At 36.4% G+C, this 22,657-nt stretch overlaps 4 protein-coding genes and 1 long non-coding RNA gene across 8 annotated transcripts; all 5 read left to right on the forward strand.

Annotated features, from left to right (window-relative positions):
• Positions 1-2,171: 2,171 nt before the first annotated feature.
• Positions 2,172-4,135, forward strand: LOC310728013 (XK-related protein 8-like). Its single transcript, XM_083545041.1, has 3 exons — positions 2,172-2,509; positions 3,036-3,223; positions 3,334-4,135. The coding sequence occupies exons 1-3, from the start codon at positions 2,226-2,228 to the stop codon at positions 3,762-3,764; spliced, it is 903 nt and encodes a 300-aa protein (XP_083401167.1). The 5' UTR covers positions 2,172-2,225; the 3' UTR covers positions 3,765-4,135.
• A 3,224-nt stretch (positions 4,136-7,359) lies between these two features.
• Positions 7,360-10,405, forward strand: LOC310728012 (XK-related protein 8-like). The gene is made up of 3 exons (XM_083545040.1): positions 7,360-7,901; positions 8,644-8,834; positions 8,936-10,405. The coding sequence occupies exons 1-3, from the start codon at positions 7,576-7,578 to the stop codon at positions 9,691-9,693; spliced, it is 1,275 nt and encodes a 424-aa protein (XP_083401166.1). The 5' UTR covers positions 7,360-7,575; the 3' UTR covers positions 9,694-10,405.
• Positions 10,406-11,266: 861 nt separating this feature from the next.
• LOC310728010 (XK-related protein 8-like) lies at positions 11,267-17,026 on the forward strand. Of its 4 annotated transcripts, none has more exons than XM_083545036.1 (4): positions 11,267-11,493; positions 11,697-12,144; positions 12,368-12,558; positions 12,641-13,882. In XM_083545036.1, exons 2-4 carry the CDS (start codon positions 11,837-11,839, stop codon positions 13,393-13,395), a joined length of 1,254 nt encoding a protein of 417 aa, XP_083401162.1. In that variant the 5' UTR covers positions 11,267-11,493; positions 11,697-11,836; the 3' UTR covers positions 13,396-13,882. The 4 variants fall into 4 exon arrangements, with proteins under 4 accessions (XP_083401162.1, XP_083401164.1, XP_083401163.1 ...); XM_083545037.1 differs by lacking the exons at positions 11,267-11,493; positions 11,697-12,144; positions 12,641-13,882 and adding exons at positions 13,923-14,044; positions 15,481-15,671; positions 15,748-17,026 and having other exon boundaries at positions 12,426-12,558; XM_083545038.1 differs by lacking the exon at positions 12,641-13,882 and adding an exon at positions 13,923-15,566 and having other exon boundaries at positions 11,267-12,144.
• A 605-nt stretch (positions 17,027-17,631) lies between these two features.
• On the forward strand, positions 17,632-21,987 carry LOC310728011 (XK-related protein 8-like). The gene is made up of 3 exons (XM_083545039.1): positions 17,632-18,015; positions 20,495-20,685; positions 20,758-21,987. The coding sequence occupies exons 1-3, from the start codon at positions 17,708-17,710 to the stop codon at positions 21,606-21,608; spliced, it is 1,350 nt and encodes a 449-aa protein (XP_083401165.1). The 5' UTR covers positions 17,632-17,707; the 3' UTR covers positions 21,609-21,987.
• On the forward strand, positions 18,055-18,541 carry LOC310728014. Its single transcript, XR_014534162.1, has 2 exons — positions 18,055-18,474; positions 18,505-18,541. It is a non-coding gene; the product is annotated as an uncharacterized lncRNA (long non-coding RNA).
• Positions 21,988-22,657: the final 670 nt, after the last annotated feature.

The raw sequence follows: 22,657 nt of genomic DNA on the forward strand, positions 1-22,657 counted from the left end.
TGATGATGATGATGATGATGATAATGATAATAGTGGTGATGATGATTATTATGAATGGTTGATTAATGATTGCTAATTGCTGATGGATGATAATGATGATGATGAATGGTTGATTGATGATGATGATGATGATGATGATGATGATGATGAGGATGATGAATGGTTGATTGGTGATGATGATTATTATGAATGGTTGATTAATGATTGCTAATGCATGATGATGATGATGATAGATGGTTGATGGATTGTGAGGATGATAATATGATGACAATAATGAAATTTATTATAACATTATGAGTGGTGAAGTGAATAACTGATTATCTCTTCATGGCACCTAAGGGTGGGATTTACGAAGCAGCAAACATAAACAGAGAACATTTTGTCCTTAAAGTTGATGTAGTTATTGCAGGAAAAATGGGCATTTGATTGAGTCATTCTCTGGTGTTTTGTATTGTTTTTGAAATAATCACACTTTTGTTATCACCCAAATGAGGATGAGGTTCCCCTTTTGAGTCTGGTTCCTCTCAAAGTTTCTTCCTCATAACATTTAAGGGAATTTTTCTTTGCCACAGTCGCCATGGCTGCTAATCAGGGATAAACACACATCATTCAACTCAACTCTTAAATTCTGTAAAGCTGCTTTGAGACAATGTTTATTGTACTCACTCACTTTATTGAGATCCTGTATATTTATATACCGTACATGGTACGAAAATGGGGAAATAGATTATATTATTGCTTTACTGAAAATAAATAAACAGACAGACGGACGGGCGGACGGGCGGACGGACGGACGGACGGACGGACGGACGGACAGACAGACAGACAGACAGATAGATAGATATGCAAATATATAATTGGTATTATCAGATGGCTAACCATTTCGTCCCAGCATTCACATCATTATTAAAAAATTTAAAGTTTTTAAATGGTTATAATCATACGTTTTTTTTATAGTGTTGGAATGTTTATTTATATTAAAATACTGCCAGTTTCCAGTTGGATGTTACTGGAAGTCAAACACACATGCGCAGTATTCTTGAGAAAGGTGGTGGTTTTTCACTTTTTCAAAACTGAGTAATATGGAAACATTTCGGGCCAAGAAGTATGATGCAATTGGCTTGTAGATCGACATGCTTCTGTTTAATGATTCACTGAAAGGTGGTAATGTCTTAGACATCATGCCAGTCTTTAGAGGATGAAAAATGAGAAAGAAAAATTAGAGGATGAAAAATAAGAAAGATCAGTGTACAGTGGTAGAGGATAGAGGGAGCAGTGGTGGAAGAAGGAGAGAGTGAGGTGTAGTGATAGAGGATCGAGGGAGCAGTGTGGTGAAGTGCTGTGAAATAGCAGGTGACTGGTCCATCATTTGCTTGGTAGGTAAGCACCAGTGCTTCAAATTTAATGTGGGCAGCTACAGGAAGCCAGTAGAGGAAGTGTAGCAATAGGTTGGTGTGTAATTATTCAGGACAGCTGAAACAAGTAATAGTAAGTTGCAGAAGTCCAATCATGAGCTGACAAGGAAATGAACCTGATTGGCCTTTGTGGATAGAAATGAACAGATTCTCCTGATGTTCTAAAGGAGAACTTTAGCAATGTACACATATCATCAGATCTAATATCAATAATTTGCTATAATATTTAAAAGATCTTGAAGGCCAATGGGTAATTTTTGTTCAATTTGCTCGTTTTCCAATGAAAGCCTTCATAGCACCTTCACAGCACCTAAATTAATAAAGAATAAAATCTCTTTGGGTTGTGCTGTGGAAGGGGAAATAAGCAAAGTTTTTCAGTACAACTGCATTTTATTTTGATCAACAGACAGGGTTGTAAATAATTGACTGGAATCATGCCATATAAAAATCCCAGTTTAGCCCAGGTCTAAGAGTTACAAAATACAGATACAAAAGTGAAAAATTTTATGCAAGCTGAATATTAATAAACTGCACTGGTGTTCAGACTTTAGATAAAAGACAAACGTTGTCTACTTTCGCTCTCTCAATCCTAACGCAAGTGTTCTGAAATTCTCTGAAATACTCATTTCAGTCATTTGCCTTTGTGCAAGTTTGGACCTGGAGCTCAGTATTTAAAGTGTTCTTAAGAATCAGAATTCATTTCATTGGAAAGACATGAGATATTCAAGAATGTTTTGGAGGTGGTGGTCAGGCAGATATAAAAGACTGCTCGCACTTTGTAAACCTAAGAAGACTGTTTGAGCCGAACTCATGGGGCGATTCTGTTCTTTTATCCATCTGCTCTTCCTTCTTTGGTGGTCTCTATTCATGTACATCATAGATGTGGTGTTGGACCTGTGGGCAGTGGTGTCCCTCTATAAGGAGCAGAATTATGTTGCAATGGGAGTGTTGATATTTCTACTGCTCAGTTCCTCGATACTTCTGAACATCTTCAGCTGGCGTTGGAACACCGATTGCCCACCTGAAGGGGGCTTCATCATCGAAACTAAGTTACTCCTTTTGGTGCACATACTGCAGCTCGGAGTCTTCCACAGGTTTGTGCTTTGACGTTGATACAGCAGGTTAAAGGTAAAGTTTGTTAGAAATAAAAACTGACTCTTACACCTAAACTCAGGTTACTAGCTGTTTGTTAGTGATTCACAAATACTTCCTGTTTTTGTGTGAGTTTTTCTCTAGGTACAGTAGGTGGTTGGATGCTAAACTGCCTCTAAATGTGTGTGTGTGTGTGTGTGTGTGTGTGTGTGTGTGTGTGTGTGTGTGTGTGTGTGAACAAGCTATGATGAAACAGCATTACTAGTTTATTATTATCCCCACTGATAATTATTATATTTATATTATTATTGTAATTATTATTACCAAAAGTATTTGGATTATTCTAAATATTATGCCTAAAGTTATGGCTCTAATTTTCTGTGACTGATTAGGCAACAATGTGCGTGAATGTGTAGCTTCGCGAATTTGGCCGATTGACCCCTGAAAATACCGCTTGCAGATTTAATAATAGGTATGATGTTGATGATGACAACGTTACTGTCGTTACCATGATTTCATTCCCTGTAGGATTTTAACGGTGGTGAAGATCTCAACCTGCAGTTTTATACAAAAGACTCCCCATGACGAGGTCAGCGTGAACTCGAATCCCAACCTCTTCATTCTGCGTCTGTTCGATGCATTCCTTGAAAGTGCTCCACAGCTCATCCTGATGATGGTTCTCATCATGCGGATGCCAGAGCTGCATCTCTTCACAGGTCAGAATAAATAAATTAATAAATAAATAAATAAATTAATAAATAATCACAAAACTGTCCTAAATATAAGAAAGAAAAAATATATATATTGTTTGTGGGGTTTTTTTCAGTCATTAAAACTGCTGTCTCTATTATTATCATGGCCTTCTCCATACTGTGCTTTCATCGCAACATTGTTGAGTTTATCGACCAAAAACACAAGATAAATTGGTTCTCTGGCAATTCTATTACCTACTTCATGTGCAACCTCTTCCTGATTGGCCCACGTCTGGTGAGTGTGTCTCTCTTTGCCTCCGTCCTGCCCTGTTACATTGCCGCTCATTTCCTGTGCCTGTGGGCACTGCTCGTCCTCTGGGCTTGGTTGCAGAAAGCAGACTACAAGAACTCTAAAGATGGAGGATGGCTGCTCCGGGCCACTTTAGGTATCATCTGGTACTTCAGCTGGTTTAATGTAACAAATCAAAACACCAAACTCAGAAGAATCATCTACCATGTGGTTATGGTGTTGGACATAATGCTGTTGCTGGGATTATGGTGGTGAAGGAGATCTGTGGAATCAGCTAATCTCAGTCCACTCCCTATTAATCCTTACATACTTATTGCTATGTTAATATTCAGCTACATCATAGGAATCCTACTGAAAATGGTTTATTACTGGAAATTTTTTCCAGATAAGACAGTGAATATTTTGCTGATGCACGAAAAGAAAGAAGAAGAAGTCACCTTCACACGGTCCAAGGTAGAGTATATTGGTAACACAAGTGTAAAGTCTACACATGTGCATGATAATTTATTTGAAGAAAAGCCATACTCCAGTGGTTCTCCTGAATCCAACACTGCAGCCACAACCAATTCTGCTGGTGAGACAGAAGCTGAATCTGGTACCCAAAATATAATAAAAATAATGGCAAATTATTTCTGAATGATCTTTTTCTAATCCACTACTCATAAACTAGATTTATGTTTAGGGTGTTTTGAACATGTAGGTTTTTTTTGTTTCTTTTTCCATTTTCTTTAGTAGGATCATATGCAAGTTCACCATTTGACCAAGCAGTTTCATTTCAAAAACTAAACACACTTTACACAAGCTGACCTACTGTATATACCTGAGCACTGTATTACCTGACAGTGACTGCATGTTTGAGAACCAAACAATTTAAACTATAGGAGAAATATTGTAGTTATTTCTATTGAAAAAATAATTATAATACAATATTACAAATATTTATTTTGTGCTACATTATAATAGTATCACTATTAACACCTCCAAGCTGGTACAATTTATGTGTATGTATTTATGTATATATATATTTATATATATATATATATATATATATATATATATATATATATATATATATATATATATATATATATATATATATGTATGTATACATGTATAAAATAAATCCAAGGAAACTAATTTAAACTAAAATGAGAGCATATTGCAAAAATATAACAAAACATTGTGTTATACAATAATACTGCAAAATTATCTAAAAAGAAAAAGCCCTTTGTATGTTTCATACCAGTCTTTTCACTTTTTCAACGGTTGGTGGCGCTGTTTTACTTAAACGATGTCTATTGTATAATGAAATATATATTAGTATTAGTATGGTATTTGTACACAAATGCATTGTTTCTGCTGCTAAACATTGTAATATCTCCATTTATTACTTTTTATATGGCTACTTCTATGGTTTAAATGTTAAGTGGGAAAAATAAAAAATAAAAATGGACCAACTCTGGCCTGTAATTGTTTTTTTTTTATAACTTTTAAATTTGGTAGATGCTGAGAAAATACTGAAGTGTATATTCTTACTTTGAGGAATTCAAGATTTTGCTGTTACATCAGGACCCAAACTCTTTTATTTTTCTATAATAATAGTAGGTGCATTTATTTAACCCCCGACCTTCCAATCAGTAACCCAGAGTCTTAAGTGTTAAACTGCATTTAGTTAATACTAAAGAATTAAGAACAGACTAAAATATTTTGTTGTTGTTGTAGTACATGCATCATCGTCTGTATATTTTCAAATTTTTTAAAACGCTTTATGCATCATAACAAACATATATTTTGCAATTCAATTTTATTAGGTTGTTCACAGTTGTCTTTTAGTTTAATAGATTTGCATTTTCATAAATTTCCCTTTTACTGTCAGGTGAACAATTATACATTTACATGAACATCATCTTTAAATTTAATGTGACTTTAATAAAATAATTATAATAGTTTTTTTATTATATATTTTATCTTTGATGTTTTTACCCTTTTTTTTTTTTTTTTAACAAAAATGTATTTGTGAATCTACATTAATTACCGGACCCCTTGCAGTACCCCTGCAGACCCCCCAGATATAGACGCATGATATAGACAATTGAAGAACATGCAAAACTCTGAAGCTTAAAACTGAAACAAAGGCCCTAGAGCTGTGAGGTGAGAACATTACCCAGAATCAGAATTTTAACTGGCTTTTGAAACGTGCATTACACATTAAGCAGGTCATGAACACACGATTATTTCAGGGCTTGAGTCTCATGTAGTAACATGGTTAATTACGACACCCCATGGACACCATTGAGACCAGACGAGATGTCAGCTGATCGGGCTAAACAGAATTTCATACTGAAAATGCCATTTCCTGTTGCAAAATTGATGCTTGGCTTAAGTTTTAGCAATCAAAAAAGATGGCAATAGTAGCTAAAGCATACAATGGTTTATTTCCTATAATACAAATCATATTGTACACCTCAACACTACATTAACCAAATCAACAGATCAACAAACAGCCTCTTTAACATGTAAAAAAAAAAAAAAAAAAAAGACAAAGTAGTAAAGCAATCTTTTAAAAGAGGATCTTCAATCACATAATTAAAATTACAGTATCATGTCACAAAGTAGAAGAACCATTAGTATTAAATGGACAAATAATATCTATCTAAATTAGTGTAAACAAAGTAAAACCAAATACTCAGAGCTGAATGTGATTCGATGCACCTCAGTTTTGAAAAAGGGCAGGCAATATTTGTATTTAACTTCAAACCAAAGATGGTTCTTAAAGTTTTTGGAATGTTTTCGAGCTGATTTTGGACTGAAATTGAGGCCAACAGTGCTAAAAAGTTGCTCAGAGGCAGCAGAGGCGGGTATGGGAATGCTAAACCTTAATGACATCTTCAACAGAGGTGCAAAATGTAATTGGTAACAGTCATTGTGAATTCAAATAGAGTGGAGTACATGCAAATAGTTCCCAATTTATGGTGAAGATGCGTGACCCCATCATAACGAGAAAATATCGTAAGTCGAGACACGGACTAGCATACCCAGGAGTCTTAAAGAATGGTGATTGGTATTGTAACTGTAATTTGGTAAATTATTAAATAATTACAGTATTATCGTAATGTTTGAACTTTACAATTTACAAGTATGTGGCAACAGGCATGTGCAAGAGCACTGGTTCGCAAGTGGTGGACGGAGAAGGACCTGCTCTGTCTCAGTGCTCTTAAAAAAATGAGACGTAAAAATTGGCTTTGAAACATCAAAAACACTGAAATCTGTCAACCACTGACAAGAGTTAGGCTTCTCACAAGGCGGGAGATGGGTGCATCCTCGGAGCATCCTAATGTATCATTCGAAAATTAAAAATGCTACGTAAAAATGTCAATATTTTTAACATTTTTTACGTATCGCTATCATCCTCGTAAGTTCGAACACAAGCTGAGCCGTCAAAACTTAGGGATTTACTGTATATTGAATTAAAATTTAGTTAAATAGAGAGTAAATGTTGCATATGTCTTTGATACTCAGTAAAACTAGAAAGTGGATAAAAAAATTACTTAAGTACAGTAAAAAAAGCACATTTACTCAAATTCTTTACACCACTGCCCTTTACTCCAGTTTGTGCTATATATATATATATATATATATATATATATATATATATATATATATATATATATATATATATATATATATTTCATCTGAAAACACATAATTTACCTTAAAATCTTTTATTATATGCACCTTTGTAGGCCAAGTTTATAAGGCTAAAAGTAGAAATGATACCTGCATAACTCGAAGGCAAAACAAGAGAGAATGCTTAGTACCTTGGTACCTTTGTTTCTGAAGGTGTACAGTGCAGGTTCATTTGCTATCACTCATGATCAAGAATGTACCAGCAAACAATAGTGGTTCAAAAGAAAAGGGTGTGTGACAAATGTCGGGTAGGAGTGTTTAGGCAAGGTGTAAATCTCCCACGCTCTTTTAGTTCAAGTGCGGGTTTGGGTTTGCATTTGCCCTCAGACGCTAGCTTTCATTTCTGTTCAGGTCATCTTAGCTACAATCTAGACATGGCATGATCCCAGCCCATGCCATGAAGGAAAAAGTTTCGGTTTGGTCTCTTGCTTTGGACATTCTTGCGGCTTTGCTGTCCTTGCTTCTCTTCTTCTGGAACGTTGCAGCAAATGTGTGGGCCACGCTGTCCTTTTATTATGAGCAGAAATACCTCTTCATGGGAGTGTTTCTGTTTTTAATAATCAGTTCCTCGGTGCTTCTGCAGATCTTCAGCTGGCTCTGGTACTTTGATTCTTCTGAAAAGATTAACAGCAATATAGAGAGGTTTATGAAGGAACATGAATTACTTGGCCTGGTGCACATTTTGCAGCTTGGAGTCTTTCTCAGGTTTGTGTTTAGAGTATTTTAATGTAACAAAATCAGTTTTTTTCTATTTTAAATAATTTCTTTCTGACTGTCTGCTATGCGTTAGTAGGGTTTTTTCAACATGTTGTTTGGCAGAAAGTGCTGGAACAGGATTTGAAATGTGTACTAGCTGCACACTGCTAGCATAGTTTGTTTTTAGATCAAAGGTAAGTCTGTGTATTAAGGCAGGCATATCTTGGGCTACAAAGTCAACTCTGACGAAACCTGTCTAGCATGCTGTAAGATGTAGATGTTTGTAACGTCTTTACAAGCAGAAGAAAGCTGAACTTGAATATCTCTACAACGACATGCTCAAGGCAACGAGTAGCATGTAGTCAGGAAGCATACAGCAGCATGGCTATTATGTAAATTTATTGCAAATCTAGCATTATGTACAGGAAGGGCTGATACAGACACCAAAAATGGGCTGCTTGGGGCTACTTAATTAGCTTCTTACCTGTATGTAGAATTTACACATGTTGAGAATAATAATAATCAACAGTGTACATGCTTTACCTCAGGTCACCTTGCACCACACAATTATTTTTATACCATACTTTTGAACTTGTTTCTGCATAAGTTCCTTTACTTGACAATTTTCACCCAGGCTAGTGATGATGTCTCAGCTGATGCCTGAGACATCTTCGGGATTTAAACGAACACCACTATGGGGGTACTTTATTTTATTGCATTATTATTGTTGATTTATTTATTTGCCCTGTAGGTGTTTAGGTATGTTGGAACTCTCAATCAGCCGCTTTGAAAAGAAGCACACATCCCAAAACCAGGACACCGAGAGTCTAAGCTACGACCTCAGCACTCTGGGTCTGTTCAAAGCGTTCTCTGAAAGTGCTCCACAGATCGTCCTAATGACAACGAACATCATCCAGATGGAAGACTGTCAGCCCTTCACAGGTCACAATCAAAATTTTCATTTGATAGTTGGTCTATTCACTTTTCATTGCTGAATAATAATAATAATAATAATAATAATGTATTATTCTCCTTTTTTTTAGTTATCAAAATCATCAGCTCGCTTTCCTCTCTCTCCTTCACTGTGTTATCCTACCATCGTACCATGTGTGCTTTCGTTCCTGAGAAATTAAAAATGGGATGGACTTCCTCGATAATTTACTTCCTGTGGAACCTGCTCCTTATTGGGCCGCGTGTAATGTGTGTGTCCCTCTTTGCCTCCACCCTGCCCTGCTATGTCCCAGCTCATTTCCTGTCCGTGTGGATGCTGCTGGTCCTCTGGGTTTGGTGGCAGAACACAGACCTAATGAACAATAAAGATATGGAATGGCTGAACCGAGCCACTGTAGGCCTCATCTGGTACTTCAGCTGGTTTAATGTAAATGGAAATAAAAATAATAGCGGCTGGACTAAATACAAAGGAACCATCTACAATATGGTTATAGGAATGGACATGATGCTTCTGTTGGGATTATATTGGTGGAGGAGATCTGTGAAATCTGCTCGCCTTAGTCCACTCCCTATTAATCTCTACCTACTTCTTGCTATGTTAATGTTCATCTACATTATAGGAGTCCTACTGAAAATGTTTTATTACTGGAAATTTCATCCCAAACAGCCAGACTTATGGATAGATGAGAAAGATGAGGAGTTACAGATGATACCACAGGTTCAGGGTTATGATACAGTGGATTCAAGTCAGAAGCCTGAATCTGCACTCACATTTTCCAGCCTGACTCAAAGAAGCACGGATGGCCTCCACAAGAGGATGAGATACATGGCTGTGAATTTCTACTGCTAATTCAAGTGACTTCTTTTCACAGACAAAATGTCCTATTAAGTTTCCATGTACAAAGTAATGAATTTCAGACTACTCTTATGCATGTGTGATGAAGAAACCAACCTTCATTTGGGTGACACCTGATCTGGGTGATATTAATAACACCCTTCTATAACTGTGTACTACATGGTCGAAAGGTGCAAGTATTAAATAACCAGGAAATTTATTGATGCTTATTTTAACAAGTTCACTAATGGAGACTTCTATAAAAAACTTCAGTTTGTGTCAATATATTGCATAGCAATTGTAGACCAAAAGCTAAAACAGCAACACTGATTTTTTTGTCGTAGACGATCCCTTTCACCAAACATTACACGATTGTTCACATGGAATAACAGTAAACGCAGCAATATTGAAAGCAGAAGTAAGAAAATATCTTTAATAAAGGTTATTAAAGGTTTAAATATGTTTAATGAGAAACTGAAGCTTTCTTGTTATTGGTTTGGCTTCCAGAAGCGTTCCAAGAGAGGGCACTGACCACTGCATCACCCTCTTGCAGCTGATCCATTCACGCAAACAAACACACAATACCTTAAGTGTCTCATGCAATACATGTGCTCGGTGATGACAGTCAGCTCTAACCACAGAGACACCGAGAGCTCAGATGAGTGGCGTGTGTACATGTTGGTTGGCATATTTTCAAAAATGTGGAACAATAACAATAATAATAATACATGTATAATATGTGCTTGGTTTAGTGTATATAATAAATATGAATCCATATGTACAGTTCCTTCCAAAAGTATTGGGACGTCAAGGCCAGTTCATTGGTTTTTCTGTTACACTAAAGACATTTAGGTTTGAGATTAAAAGTTAAATATGAAAAAAAGACATCACCAATTGGTGTTTTCGACTTTTTTTGAAGAAGAAGACCAATTCGATGTCTGTTGCTCAGTACACTGTCTTTCTTTCATTTTCAGAACATTCCAAATTGATTATTGCCTTTTCCCATTGATTGTATAATAATACAATCTTCGAAATGGCTTACTCTTCTCCCATAGACAGCTCTCTGGTCTTCATGTTGGTTTATCCGTTTTAACAAGTGCAGTTTTTACAGATGAAACCAAGAGTATCAATCAATCAATCAATCAATCAAACTTTATTTATAAAGCGCATTACAAACACCAACAGGAGCACAAGGCGCTTTCCAGTAAAGCAAAAATAAATATTAAAAATAAAATAAAAATTTAATTAAAAGTAATATATTAAAAAATAAATAAATACTTAAGAAAATAAAAAATAAGACACAATGAACATAAAATAGCAGTTGATTCAGGGCTACGTGTTAAAAGCTTGTCTGAATAAATGAGTTTTCAACTGCGATTTAAAAATACTCAGCTCAGTGATGCATCGTATGTGTGCTGGAAGTGCATTCCACAGCATTGGTCCCTGGACAGCAAATGACCGAGTAGGCATTCAATATCAGTCCATTGCTCCAATATTTCTAATTATTTGTGAAATAAGAAACAAAATGGGACACAATGTTCTAAGGTGTCTAACATCTAGATATAAAATCATTTTTATATGTTTTACCATGTTAAACAAAAACAAAAGGCTTTGACTGGTACATAAATCGCCCTACAGGACAGGAATGTTTTTAAATCCATGTATTATTAGCCTTTGGTTTGAATTCCAGCCAAAGCCAGTCAACACTGCAGCATAACAATATATCAGTGCCGTTAAATAAAATAAAACCTGTTGCTGCATCTGTCTTGACTTTTAGCGTACAGACATGCTCGGGCATGAGCAGGACCTTTGAAAGTAAGATTGGAATTTTTCCAGGTTTTCCGCTGTTCAATTTCAGAACAGAAATGCAAGGAATATGTATTCACACTCTGTAATATGCATCTCAATGTATAGTCACGTGGTTGTAAGTGTGTTTATCGTGTGCCGATTTGTGCGTAGATTTCTTTAGAGTATCATTTTCTTCCTGCATTTCATTTCCATTTCCATGTCATTTCCAGACTGTGTACAGGGATCATAATTATGGCTGAGTGACGCAGCAGTGGGAAGCGTCTCACACAAACCCGCAGCATACAGGCAAAAACTGGATTCGATTTCATTTCAACACTTCAAAGCTGTAGCTTGGTTTTCCTCATAAACCATGGAGGAAGATTTATCTTTCAAGTTCGGGCCTTCAGATGTCATGTTTTCTCTGCTCTCGTTGATTCTTTTCCTTGTAGACGTGGTGCTGGATCTGTGGGCCATAGACTGCCTGTATAAAGAAGAGAAATACTTCTCCATGGGATTGCTGATATGCCTTTTGGTCAGTTCCTCAGTTCTCCTGCAGATCTTCAGCTGGCTCTGGTACACCGATTCCTCCAGAATCCTGGAGACCAAAGTAGAAAGATTCTTCAGCACACATGGTTTACTACCTTTGGTGCACATCTGCCAATTTGGACTCTTCCTCAGGTTTGTTTTCTTTTTATATAGATAAAAAAATAATAATGTAGAAGTGATTCAAAGCTCTGTGTCTTCTATAAGATAACAAATTATATATCTGAACCTTTATTCACTACAGAGAGTTAAAGTAGTCGATACATTTGTGGGTAGGTTACACTATATATCTGTAAGTAACACCATTGGTTGATTGAGTGTCTGCACGGTGCCTAATGTCCTGCAATCTCCTCTAAAGGTTTGCAGCCACAATGGAGATCTCAACTTGTGGCTTCAAACAGAGAAACGTTTTCCCAAAAGGGGTCACCATATACATAAATCATGATCTCAGCATGTTGCGTGTGTTTGAGGCGTTCTCCGAAAGCGCTCCACAGATCGTCCTGATGACCGCTCTCATCATAGAGATGAAGGAGATGCAGTCCTTTACAGGTCAGTCCAGAAAAAAAATCAAATTTTAAATTTTTTGTATATATTGTAAATTCTATAAAATATTTTTAATTTGTTTTCCCAGTCATTAAAATCCTCGGCTCTCTTTCCGCTCTTGCCTTTACCGTGTTATCCTACCATCGCAACATGCGTGTGTTTGTTTCTGAGAAGTTTAAGATGGGATGGACTTCCTCAGTAATCTACTTTCTGTGGAACTTGCTTCTGATTGGCCCACGTGTAGCATGCGTGTCGCTCTTTGCATCTACGTTGCCCTGCTATCTCCCAGCTCACTTCCTTTCCCTGTGGATGCTGTTTTTCTTCTGGGCCTGGTGGCAGAACACAGACTTCATGGACACTAAATTTGGAGAATGGCTGTACCGAGCCACTGTAGGCCTCATCTGGTACTTCAGCTGGTTTAATGTAACAAGTGGAAATATTAAAAGCAAAGGAATTATCTACCATGTGGTTATGGTAATGGACATGATGCTGCTGCTGGGTTTATGGTGGTGGAGGAGATCTTTGGAAACAGCTAGTCTTAGTCCACTACCTATTAATCCTTACCTACTTATTGCAATGTTGACGTTCATCTACATTATAGGAATCCTACTAAAACTGTTTTATTACTGGAAACTTCATCCCAAGAAACCAGTTTTACAGATCAATAGGAAAGATCAGGAGCCACATCTGAAAATAAAACGTGATGAAGAATGTATTAGTATTCTAAAGACAGACTTGGGTGAGACTCATAAAGCTGAACCTGAATGCACAGTTTTATCTCAAACTCCAAACACTGGAATCCACAAAAGGATAAGAATCATGGCTGGGAATTTCTACTGCTAACTTGGATCTGAGTTCAGAAAACTGTGCAGAATGTAAATTTAATATGCAAGTCAATACTGCTGTACTGGATACTGCTGTACTGGACTGCTGTTTAAATCCAGGATTCATTTTGAAATGTTGGAAATGCCAGTGTAGACACTTCCTATATTTTTCTCGAATGAAAACTGTGTGAATCGTATCACTTCCCTGTTTTGCTGTATGGCCTGGTTTCCCATGAATCATACATTAAAACACCTTTACATATGATGTGTGATGTCACGTAGTACAATATAAGAACTGCTTTCATTTTGTGTTTCGAAAGCTCTTGCTTGATTTCTATGATTAACGTCCGAGCTTATGCCATGGAGGAAGGGTTTCCTTTAAATTTTTTGCAGTCAGCTGTACGATTTTCTGTGCTGTCTCTGCTGCTGTTTCTCGTGGACATTGCGCTGGACCTGTGGGCTATAGTGTCCTTTTATGAAGAGCAGAAATACTTCTCCATGGGATTGTTGGTATGCATTTTGCTCAGTTCCTCAGTTCTCCTGCAGATCTATAGCTGGATATGGTACACTGATTCTTCCAAAAACCTAAAGACTAATGTCGAGGAATTCATCAGCAGACCCTGGTTAATGAATATAGTGCACATCTTCCAGCTTGGAGTCTTCACCAGGTTTGTGCTTTTGCTTTCTTTTTATATAGCGAGAAAAATCAGTGGGAAGAAGTGAGAGAAATTAATTAAACAGTACTATAAAAAGATTAAAGGCTTTGCTTCCAGTATCAGGATCTATTTGAGTTAATATTGATTCCAGTTTATTTTTCTGAATTTCTTGAGGTTACATTTCTAATTTGAAATGTAAGAGAAATAGAATTTTGTAGATTTATAATTGAATAATTCCTAAAAATCCGACTTTATTCAGGTTTCAGATAGAGCTGTGAAAAATAACGCGTTAACGCAAAAGAATTTTAACGACACTAAAAAAAATATATAAATAAAAGAGGTGAAATTAAAACCTTCAACGCAACACACATTTCTTCACATTGTCCTTTATTTACTCAGATATTAAAATATAATAAACTCCAGCAAAAAAAAATGATCTTTATTCACTAATCATTTGTTTTACTGATGCGGCAAGTCTCAAATCAAGCACCAAAATCCGCCATGATGCGCACATCCGACAATTTAAACCATCCGTGTGGAAACAAAGCAAAAGTTCCATTTCGTGACCTAGTTTACGTAGTTTAAAAAACTTCAAAAAATGTTTTTAAATAATATTCAAAGAATATTTTGTTTTTATGCTCTTATGTTCAGTTTGGATTTACTAATAGTAAACATACATTTGCATTAAGCATCAATATTTGTCCATGCCCATGTTGATTAGAGTAGTAAAAACTTGAAATGTGTGATTAAGTTGCAATTAATCATGAGATAACTCATGACCGTCATTTGATTAATCGTGTTTAAATATTTTAATCGATTGACAGTTTCAGGTATCACATTTTTGTATAATCAGAATGAACAATGAAGTAAAGTTACCTATTAGTATTAGTATTGGCAACTTAATCCAAATAGCCATAAAAGTGTCCTTTTAACAAATTTTCCCTGAATTGGGGTCCAACGTGGAAAACACACTCGGAATAGTTTAGCCATGTACTGTAGTGAAAAAAATTATTATTATTGGGGTGAAGGAGGTCAGGGCTCTGTTTCACTACAATGTTCCTACAAACAACCACATTTGTGTATAGGAACATCATCAGATTTAAGGTCTTAGGGAAACTGTAGTAATATAGAGAATTCTAGACATTCTGTCAAATGTGGCTAAGTACAGATACTTGTGTTTAAAATTAAAACTAAAGTATCGAGTCTGTTTGGAAAATGTACGAAGTAGAAAGTACAAATATTTGTATAAAAATATAATGAGTGAAAGTAAAAAGTCCAAAAAAGAAAAAGTGAAATAAAATACTGATACCAGCAAAAATCTACTTAAGTACAATAACGAAGTATTTGTACTTCATTACTTCCCACCTCTGGTGATGTCGAATCAGTTTAAGGAGAATATCTGCATAATGTTGCTCATATACTGCAATTTCTTGCAATTTCACCCGAAGGTTTGCAGCCGTAATAGAAATATCAAGTAACAGGTGTAAATTGGGTGAACCTTTAAAAAAACGACTTTCCGTGTACCTGAATCAAGACCTCAGCATGCTGCGTCTGTTCGAGGCATTCTCCGAAAGCGCTCCACAGCTCGTCCTGATGGTGACGCTCATCATGGAGATGCCAGAACTGCATTTCTTCACAGGTGAGACCAGGACAAAAAGAAATATTTGTCATTCAGTCTCTGAATTTTATGATAATATTTGTTTTTCTGTTTTCAGTCATTAAAATCCTCGCCTCTCTTTCCTCGATCTCCATCACCATGTTGTCCTACCATTGCTTCATGCTTTCATTCCTCTTCGAGAAGTTTAAGATGGGATGGATTTCCTCAGTAATTTATTTCCTGTGGAACCTGCTTTTGATTGGTTCTCGTATAGTATGTGTGTCCCTCTTTGCTTCCGTCCTGCCCTGCTACATTGCTGCTCACTTCCTGTCCCTGTGGATGCTGCTTTTTCTCTGGGCCTGGTGGCAGAACACAGACTTCATGGACTCTAAATCTGGAGAATGGCTGTACCGAGCCACTGTAGGCCTCATCTGGTACTTCAGCTGGTTTAATGTAACAAGTGGAAATACAGGACGCATAGGAATTATCTACCATGCGGTTATGGTGATGGACATGATGCTATTGGTGGGATTATGGTGGTGGAGGATAACTGTGGAATCAGCTCGTCTTAGTCCACTACCTTTTAATCCCTACATAGTTATTGCTTTGTTAATGTTCAGCTACATTATAGGAATCCTACTAAAATTAGTTTATCACTGGAAACTTCGTCCCAAACCAAATGAATTACAGTTGTGTGAGAAAGAAGAGGAATATATCCTCACAGATTCAGTCCTGACACAAAGAAAAAGAAACTTTCTGATTAATTACTGCAAATTTCTTCCTAAACAATCAGACTTACAGATCCAGGTAGATAAACAAGATGATAAGCCAGAGACTAAAGCAAAATCAATGCTATGTACTGGAGGTACTGAAGAGACGGACTCAAGTGAGATGCGGGAACCGAAACCTGCATCCTTACTTGAACCCGAAGTTACTGTTACAGCTCCGATCCAAAGGATGGGGTCGTTGGGTGCCTACAAACGGATGAAAAACATGACCATGAATTTTTACTGCTAATCCTGATTTTATATCAGCAAAAGATCTTGAGTATTTTATTCCCAGAATTATATTTTTAATAAAGAAACTTGTAAATAAAATGTGTACTGCATGTATATTTACACGGTAATCTACAGACTCATTGGTTGTATAGAAACAGAATATTATTTTGCAACATTTTTACCTCATTACAATGCACTTTAATGTGCAGTTCTCAGATTCCCATCTGACTGCACGAGTGTAAACAATGTATCAGTGTATTTTTTTATTTATTTAAATAATTTTACCCTTTTTCTCATTTTGACCTTTTTTTATTTTATCTAGCTTTAATATTCTTCTATATGTTGTTGATTGTACTTTGTTGTATATCTGTGATCTGGAAATCAATAAATCACTCAGTCAATCCATACATCCGTCCATTAACTTTGAGTATGGTCATGATCCTGCTGCTGTGTGTATGGTGGTGGTGGTGGAGATCTGTGAAATCAGCTCTTCGTAGTCCACTACCTATTAATCCTTACATACTTACTGTAATGTTGATGTTCATCTACCTACTAAAACTGGTTTATTACTGAACATTTCATTCCAAGAAACCAGTTTTACAGATCAGGAAGATCAGAAATATCAAGATCCCAAGATGAAACTAGAATGTTATGAAGAATGTATTACTATTCTAATGGCAGTCTCGGGTGAGTCCCCTGAACCTGAGCTTACAGTTTAAGCTCCAATTCAAAACACTGTCCCTGGAATACACAAAAGGATAAAAAACATGGCTGGGAATTTCTACTGCTAACCTGCATCTGAATTCAGGAAACTGTGCAGAATGTAAATGAAATATGCCACTATTACTGTTTGAACCATGTGTGTCACTGTTTGTACTTTTATCTAGACTGTGAAACAGGTGCAATGTTTACTTCCCTTATTCCTTGTAAAGCCTGCCAATGAATCATGCGCCATGACATATTTACATGGTGTTACGTAAAGAGGGAGGCCTCTTAGCCAATAGTAGAATATTACAACTGCTTTCATTTTGTGCTTCAGGCTGGTTTTGGTTTCAGAAAGATAACGTCTGAGCTTATGCAATGGAAGAAGGTTTTCCGTTCCATTTTTTGTGGTCAGATGTGACATTTTCTGTGCTCTCTCTGCTTCTGTTCCTCGTGGACATTGCACTGGACGTGTGGGCTATCGTGTCCCTTTATGAAGAGCAGAAATACTTCTCCATGGGTTTGTTATTATGCATTTTACTCACTTCCTCAGTTCTACTACAGATCTTCAGCTGGCTCTGGTACACGGATTCTTCCAAAAACCTGGAGACTAATGTCGAGAAATTCATCAGTAGACACGGTTTAATGAATATAGTGCACATCTTTCAGCTTGGAGTCTTCGTCAGGTTTGTGCTTTTTCTTTTGTTTTATAGAACCGAGATAAATTAATGGAAAGTAGAAAGAGAAATGACAAACAGAAATTGAAAAAAGATAAAACGCTTTGGTTCCAGTCATAGGATCTATTAGAGAAGCTACTGGGAGTCAATATTGAGTCTAATATATATCTCAGAATTTTTTTGAGGTCCACCATTAAATTTGTGTGCTTGAGTGTCAGATTTTAACTGAGAAATTAAATCTTGTAGACTATAATACACAAATTCCTTATAATCGTACTTTTTTAGCTGTCCTTTATTATATTGCTGTATAATTTAGAATGATCAGTGAAGTAAAGTTATGTATTAGTTGTTTTTTTAGCTCTTAGTTTTGGACTTTGGACCCAAATAGCCATAAAAGTGTCACTTTATTGAACAATGTGTTAATATTTACTGAATCGGTATAGTTTGCTGCTATTTAAGTGGTCCGATGTGGAGAAGAGAAAACACACACACACACAGAGAAAAGATCTAGCCATGTACGAAAGTATTGTTATAATATATATATATATATAATTAAGTACAGTTATTCAACAGAAAGTTACAAATGTATTCTTGAACTGTAATACATTCAAAATCAGCCTGTTTAACACAGGTTTAGCATGGAAACAAATTAGCATGATTACTAATCTATCAAAAATTCACGATTTAACACAAATAAATACATTGACTATGTACCTCGGTTATAATAATCATGTTTATAATCGTATTCGGTCATACTGAACAACCAACAATGATGCTAACGTACTGCGGCCTTAGACACCTTTTAGCATTGCAACACTATAAAGCATGTAGCTAAGGACATCAACCTTATGTAATTATAAGACACATAGTTCGTTTGGATTTTCACTGTTCACATAACTCTACATACTCCAACTGGTTTTTATTTTTACGGTAATTCCCTAGTAAAAATTTTAGCACACGTGATAAGTAGCAACACACTTAGCAAGACGTGCTTCCACTCACCGGAGTTCCAATTGTTTCTACTTTGGCAGTGTTTCCTCAGTTTTCTGCTTTCAAAACCAGCGTTTCGAATTCCACAAGTTTTATTTTTGCTGCCATTTCTGAGGAGAAGAATTGCAAACGGAAATAAAATGCTGGTCTAATTGACTCAATCCAATAGTGCCCCCTATGGTTGGGAGTGAAACTACAATATTAGTAGAACCTATTTTTTAAATTGGGTTACACACCTAATGAGGTTAATTGACAGCAGGTCAGTAAGATGATTGGGTATAAATAGTGTATCTTAGAGAGACTAAGTCTCAGGTGTAAATTTGGGCAAAGCTTCACCAATCTGTGAAAGACTGTGTCTACAAATTATATAACAATTTCAGAATAATTTTCCTGAATAAAATTTAAAACCAGTTGAATATCTCATCATTTACTGTTTAAAAGTTCTGTTTTAAAAGTGATCTCAGGCGGCACGGTATTTAAAACGGTCATGATTCTGTAATGGAAATTACTGCATGGGCTCATTAACACCAGCAGAAATAATTATCTATGAACACAGTTTGCCATGTCATCCACAAATGGTTAACTCTCTATAGTGCAATGAAAAATGCATTAGTGAACATGATCCCGAAAGTCAACTTTCTATCTGGGCCCAAGCTCATTTAAAATGTACTGAGGCAAAGTGGAAAACTGTTCTATGGTCAGATGAATCAAAATGTTTATTTTTTTTTAAACCATGGACACCACGTCCTCCGTACTAAAGAGGATAGGGAGCATCTTGCTTGTTATAAGCGCTCAGTTAAAAAATCGTTGATGGTATGGGAGTGCATTAGTGCCTGTGGAATGGGCCGCTTGCAGATTTGGAAAGGCTCCATCAATGCTTAGCAATATATATAGGTTTTAGTGAAACAAAATAGAAGGCCTTCCAAATTTCTGAACAAGACAATGCTAACGTCATACCGCTTCTATTACAATAGCATGACTTACAATAGCATGAGTCCAGGAGTTGAACTGGCCTTCCTGCAGTCTAGACTTTTCATCATTTGAAAATATTAGGTGCATGATGGAACAATAAATACAACAAAGTACACCCAAAAATGTTGAGAAGCTAGAATCTGACACATATGGGACACCATTTCTCTTCAGCAACTGGTATCCTCAGTTCCCAGATGTTTACAGACAGAAGACGTGATACTCCACAGTGGTAAACATGGCCTTGTCTCAACTTTTTGTGTTGCAGCCATCAAAAATTACAATGACCTTATTTTTTCCCTTAAAATGGAATATATTCTAATTTTAAACATTTGATTTGTTTTCTATGTTCTATTGTAAGTAAAAGATGGGTTTATGAAATTTGCAAATCATTGCATTTTGTTTATACTTATACTTTACACAGCATCCAAACATTTTGGTTGTGGTAATATAGTAATATAGTGTATTCTAGACATTCTCTACAATAATGTGCTTTGTGTCAAATTGTGGGGGGTTTTTTTCACTGAAGGTTTGCAGCCGTAATGGAGATCTCAATTACCAGCATTAAACAGGGTGAACTTTTAAAAGAAGGAATTGCCGTGTACCTGAATCACGACCTCAGCATGCTGCGTCTTTTCGAGGCATTCTCTGAAAGCTCCCCACAGCTCATCCTGATGATGGCACTCATCATAGAGATGCCAGAACTGCATTTTTTCACAGGTCAGACCAGTACAAAAAACCCTGCCATTTAGTCTCTGGATATGTTATAATATTTTTTCTTTCTATTTCCAGTCATCAAAATCCTCGCCTCTCTTTCCTCACTCTCCTTTACCGTGTTATCCTTCCATCGCAACATGCGTGCGCTTGTCCCTCAGAAGTTTAGGATGGGATGGACTTCCTCAGTAATCTACTTCTTATGGAACTTGCTTCTGATTGGCCCACGTGTAGTATGTGTGTCCCTATTTGCTTCCGTCCTGCCCTGCTACATTGCTGCTCACTTCCTGTCCCTGTGGATGCTGCTTTTCCTCTGGGCCTGGTGGCAGAACACAGACTTCATGGACTCTAAATCTGGAGAATGGCTGTACCGAGCCACTGTAGGCATCATCTGGTACTTTAGCTGGTTTAATGTAACAAGTGGAAATACAAAACACAAAGGAATTATCTACCATGTGGTTATGGTGATGGACATGATGCTGCTGCTGGGACTGTGGTGGTGGAGAAGATCTGTGGAATCATCTCGTCTTAGTCCACTACCTATTTATCCTTACCTACTTATTGCTCTGTTAATGTTCAGTTACATTATAGGAATCCTATTGAGACTAGTTTATTACTGGAAATTTCATCCCAAACAACGGGAATTACAGTTGCATGAGAAAGAAAAGGAGTTACAGTTAAATATGGATAAATGGAAATTTCTTCCTAAACAACCAATTTTGCTGAACCAGCTAGATGTCGGAGATAAGAAACCACAGTATAGAGTAGGGGCAATGCTACATAGTTTAGGTAGTCTAGAGAAGGACTCGACTGAGACAGAGCAACCTGAACCTCTATTTGAAACTGTTACTGTTATACCACCAACCCAAAGGGATTTAACAGGGGTCCAAAAACGAATGAAAATCATGGCTGGGAATTTTTACTGCTGATCCAGATTTTCGGTCCAGATGTACTGCTGATGCAGATTCCTAGTATTTTATTTTCCAGCATTATATTTTTTTCTACGTAAACATGTGTTAATAAAATGTATGTTTTATGTATGCACATTTTATTCTACAGTCTCTTAGGCTGTCCACCTTATGGCACTAACAGGATCATGTACTTGTTTGTGCACCTTATGTACAGTAACTTAAGTTCCAACCTGTATATAGAATAATCATGTGCACAAAAAAGTGTATTATTATTTTGCAACATTTTTACCTTATTAATGTACTTTAATGTGCCGTTCTCAGATTCCCATCTGACTGTACTATTGTAAATAGTGTAGCATAAGCTTTTTTTTAATTTTGAATAAAAATGTTATGAATTTATAATTTATTAATCGGGGGTTGACTGTATACAGGTTTTAGAGCAACAAATGTCTTTTTCAGGGAACTCCTTGTATATTTGAGTAAAACAATGCTAACTGCATACTACATCTGTTACAATAGCATAACTTCATTGTAGCAGAATCTGAGTGCTTTTTTTTAATTATTTTGTGACTAGAATAAGGATTTTTGTTATTTGCAAATCATATATATATATATATATATATATATATATATATATATATATATATATATATATATATATATATATATATATATAATGCAAATTAACGCAAATTTCTAATCACCCAATCACATGGCAGCAACTCAATGCATTTAGGCATGTAGACATGGTCAAGACAATCTGCTGCAGTTCAAACCGAGCGCCAGAATGGGGAAGAAAGGTGATTTAAGTGACCTTGAACGTAGCATGGTTGTTGGTGCCAGACGGGCTGGTCTAAATATTTCAGAAACTGCTGATCTACTGGGATTTTCACGCACAACCATCTCTAGGGTTTACAGAGAATGGTCCGAAAAAGAGAAAATATCCAGTGAGCGGCAGTTCTGTGGGCGCAAATGCCTTGTTGATGCCAGAGGTCAGAGGAGAATGGCCAAACTGGTTCGAGCTGATAGAAAGGCAACAGTAACTCATATAACCACTCGTTACAACC

The sequence above is a fragment of the Silurus aristotelis genome (assembly GCF_946808225.1).
Source record: "Silurus aristotelis genome assembly, chromosome: 6".
Taxonomy (NCBI): domain Eukaryota; kingdom Metazoa; phylum Chordata; class Actinopteri; order Siluriformes; family Siluridae; genus Silurus; species Silurus aristotelis.

What these genes read in the sequence shown, in the direction of transcription:
- LOC310728012 (XM_083545040.1), top strand. Translation starts at nt 7,576, where the DNA reads ATGATCCCAGCCCATGCCATGAAGGAAAAAGTTTCGGTTTGGTCTCTT. An exon ending in CAGCTTGGAGTCTTTCTCAG is followed by an intron (nt 7,902 to 8,643) that starts GTTTGTGTTTAG and finishes TTTGCCCTGTAG; the next exon opens with GTGTTTAGGTATGTTGGAAC. An exon ending in AGACTGTCAGCCCTTCACAG is followed by an intron (nt 8,835 to 8,935) that starts GTCACAATCAAA and finishes CCTTTTTTTTAG; the next exon opens with TTATCAAAATCATCAGCTCG.
- LOC310728011 (XM_083545039.1), top strand. Translation starts at nt 17,708, where the DNA reads ATGGAAGAAGGTTTTCCGTTCCATTTTTTGTGGTCAGATGTGACATTT. An exon ending in CAGCTTGGAGTCTTCGTCAG is followed by an intron (nt 18,016 to 20,494) that starts GTTTGTGCTTTT and finishes TTTTCACTGAAG; the next exon opens with GTTTGCAGCCGTAATGGAGA. An exon ending in AGAACTGCATTTTTTCACAG is followed by an intron (nt 20,686 to 20,757) that starts GTCAGACCAGTA and finishes TTCTATTTCCAG; the next exon opens with TCATCAAAATCCTCGCCTCT.
- LOC310728010 (XM_083545035.1), top strand. Translation starts at nt 13,713, where the DNA reads ATGATTAACGTCCGAGCTTATGCCATGGAGGAAGGGTTTCCTTTAAAT. An exon ending in CAGCTTGGAGTCTTCACCAG is followed by an intron (nt 14,045 to 15,480) that starts GTTTGTGCTTTT and finishes TTTCACCCGAAG; the next exon opens with GTTTGCAGCCGTAATAGAAA. An exon ending in AGAACTGCATTTCTTCACAG is followed by an intron (nt 15,672 to 15,747) that starts GTGAGACCAGGA and finishes TTCTGTTTTCAG; the next exon opens with TCATTAAAATCCTCGCCTCT.
- LOC310728013 (XM_083545041.1), top strand. Translation starts at nt 2,226, where the DNA reads ATGGGGCGATTCTGTTCTTTTATCCATCTGCTCTTCCTTCTTTGGTGG. An exon ending in CAGCTCGGAGTCTTCCACAG is followed by an intron (nt 2,510 to 3,035) that starts GTTTGTGCTTTG and finishes CATTCCCTGTAG; the next exon opens with GATTTTAACGGTGGTGAAGA. An exon ending in AGAGCTGCATCTCTTCACAG is followed by an intron (nt 3,224 to 3,333) that starts GTCAGAATAAAT and finishes GGTTTTTTTCAG; the next exon opens with TCATTAAAACTGCTGTCTCT.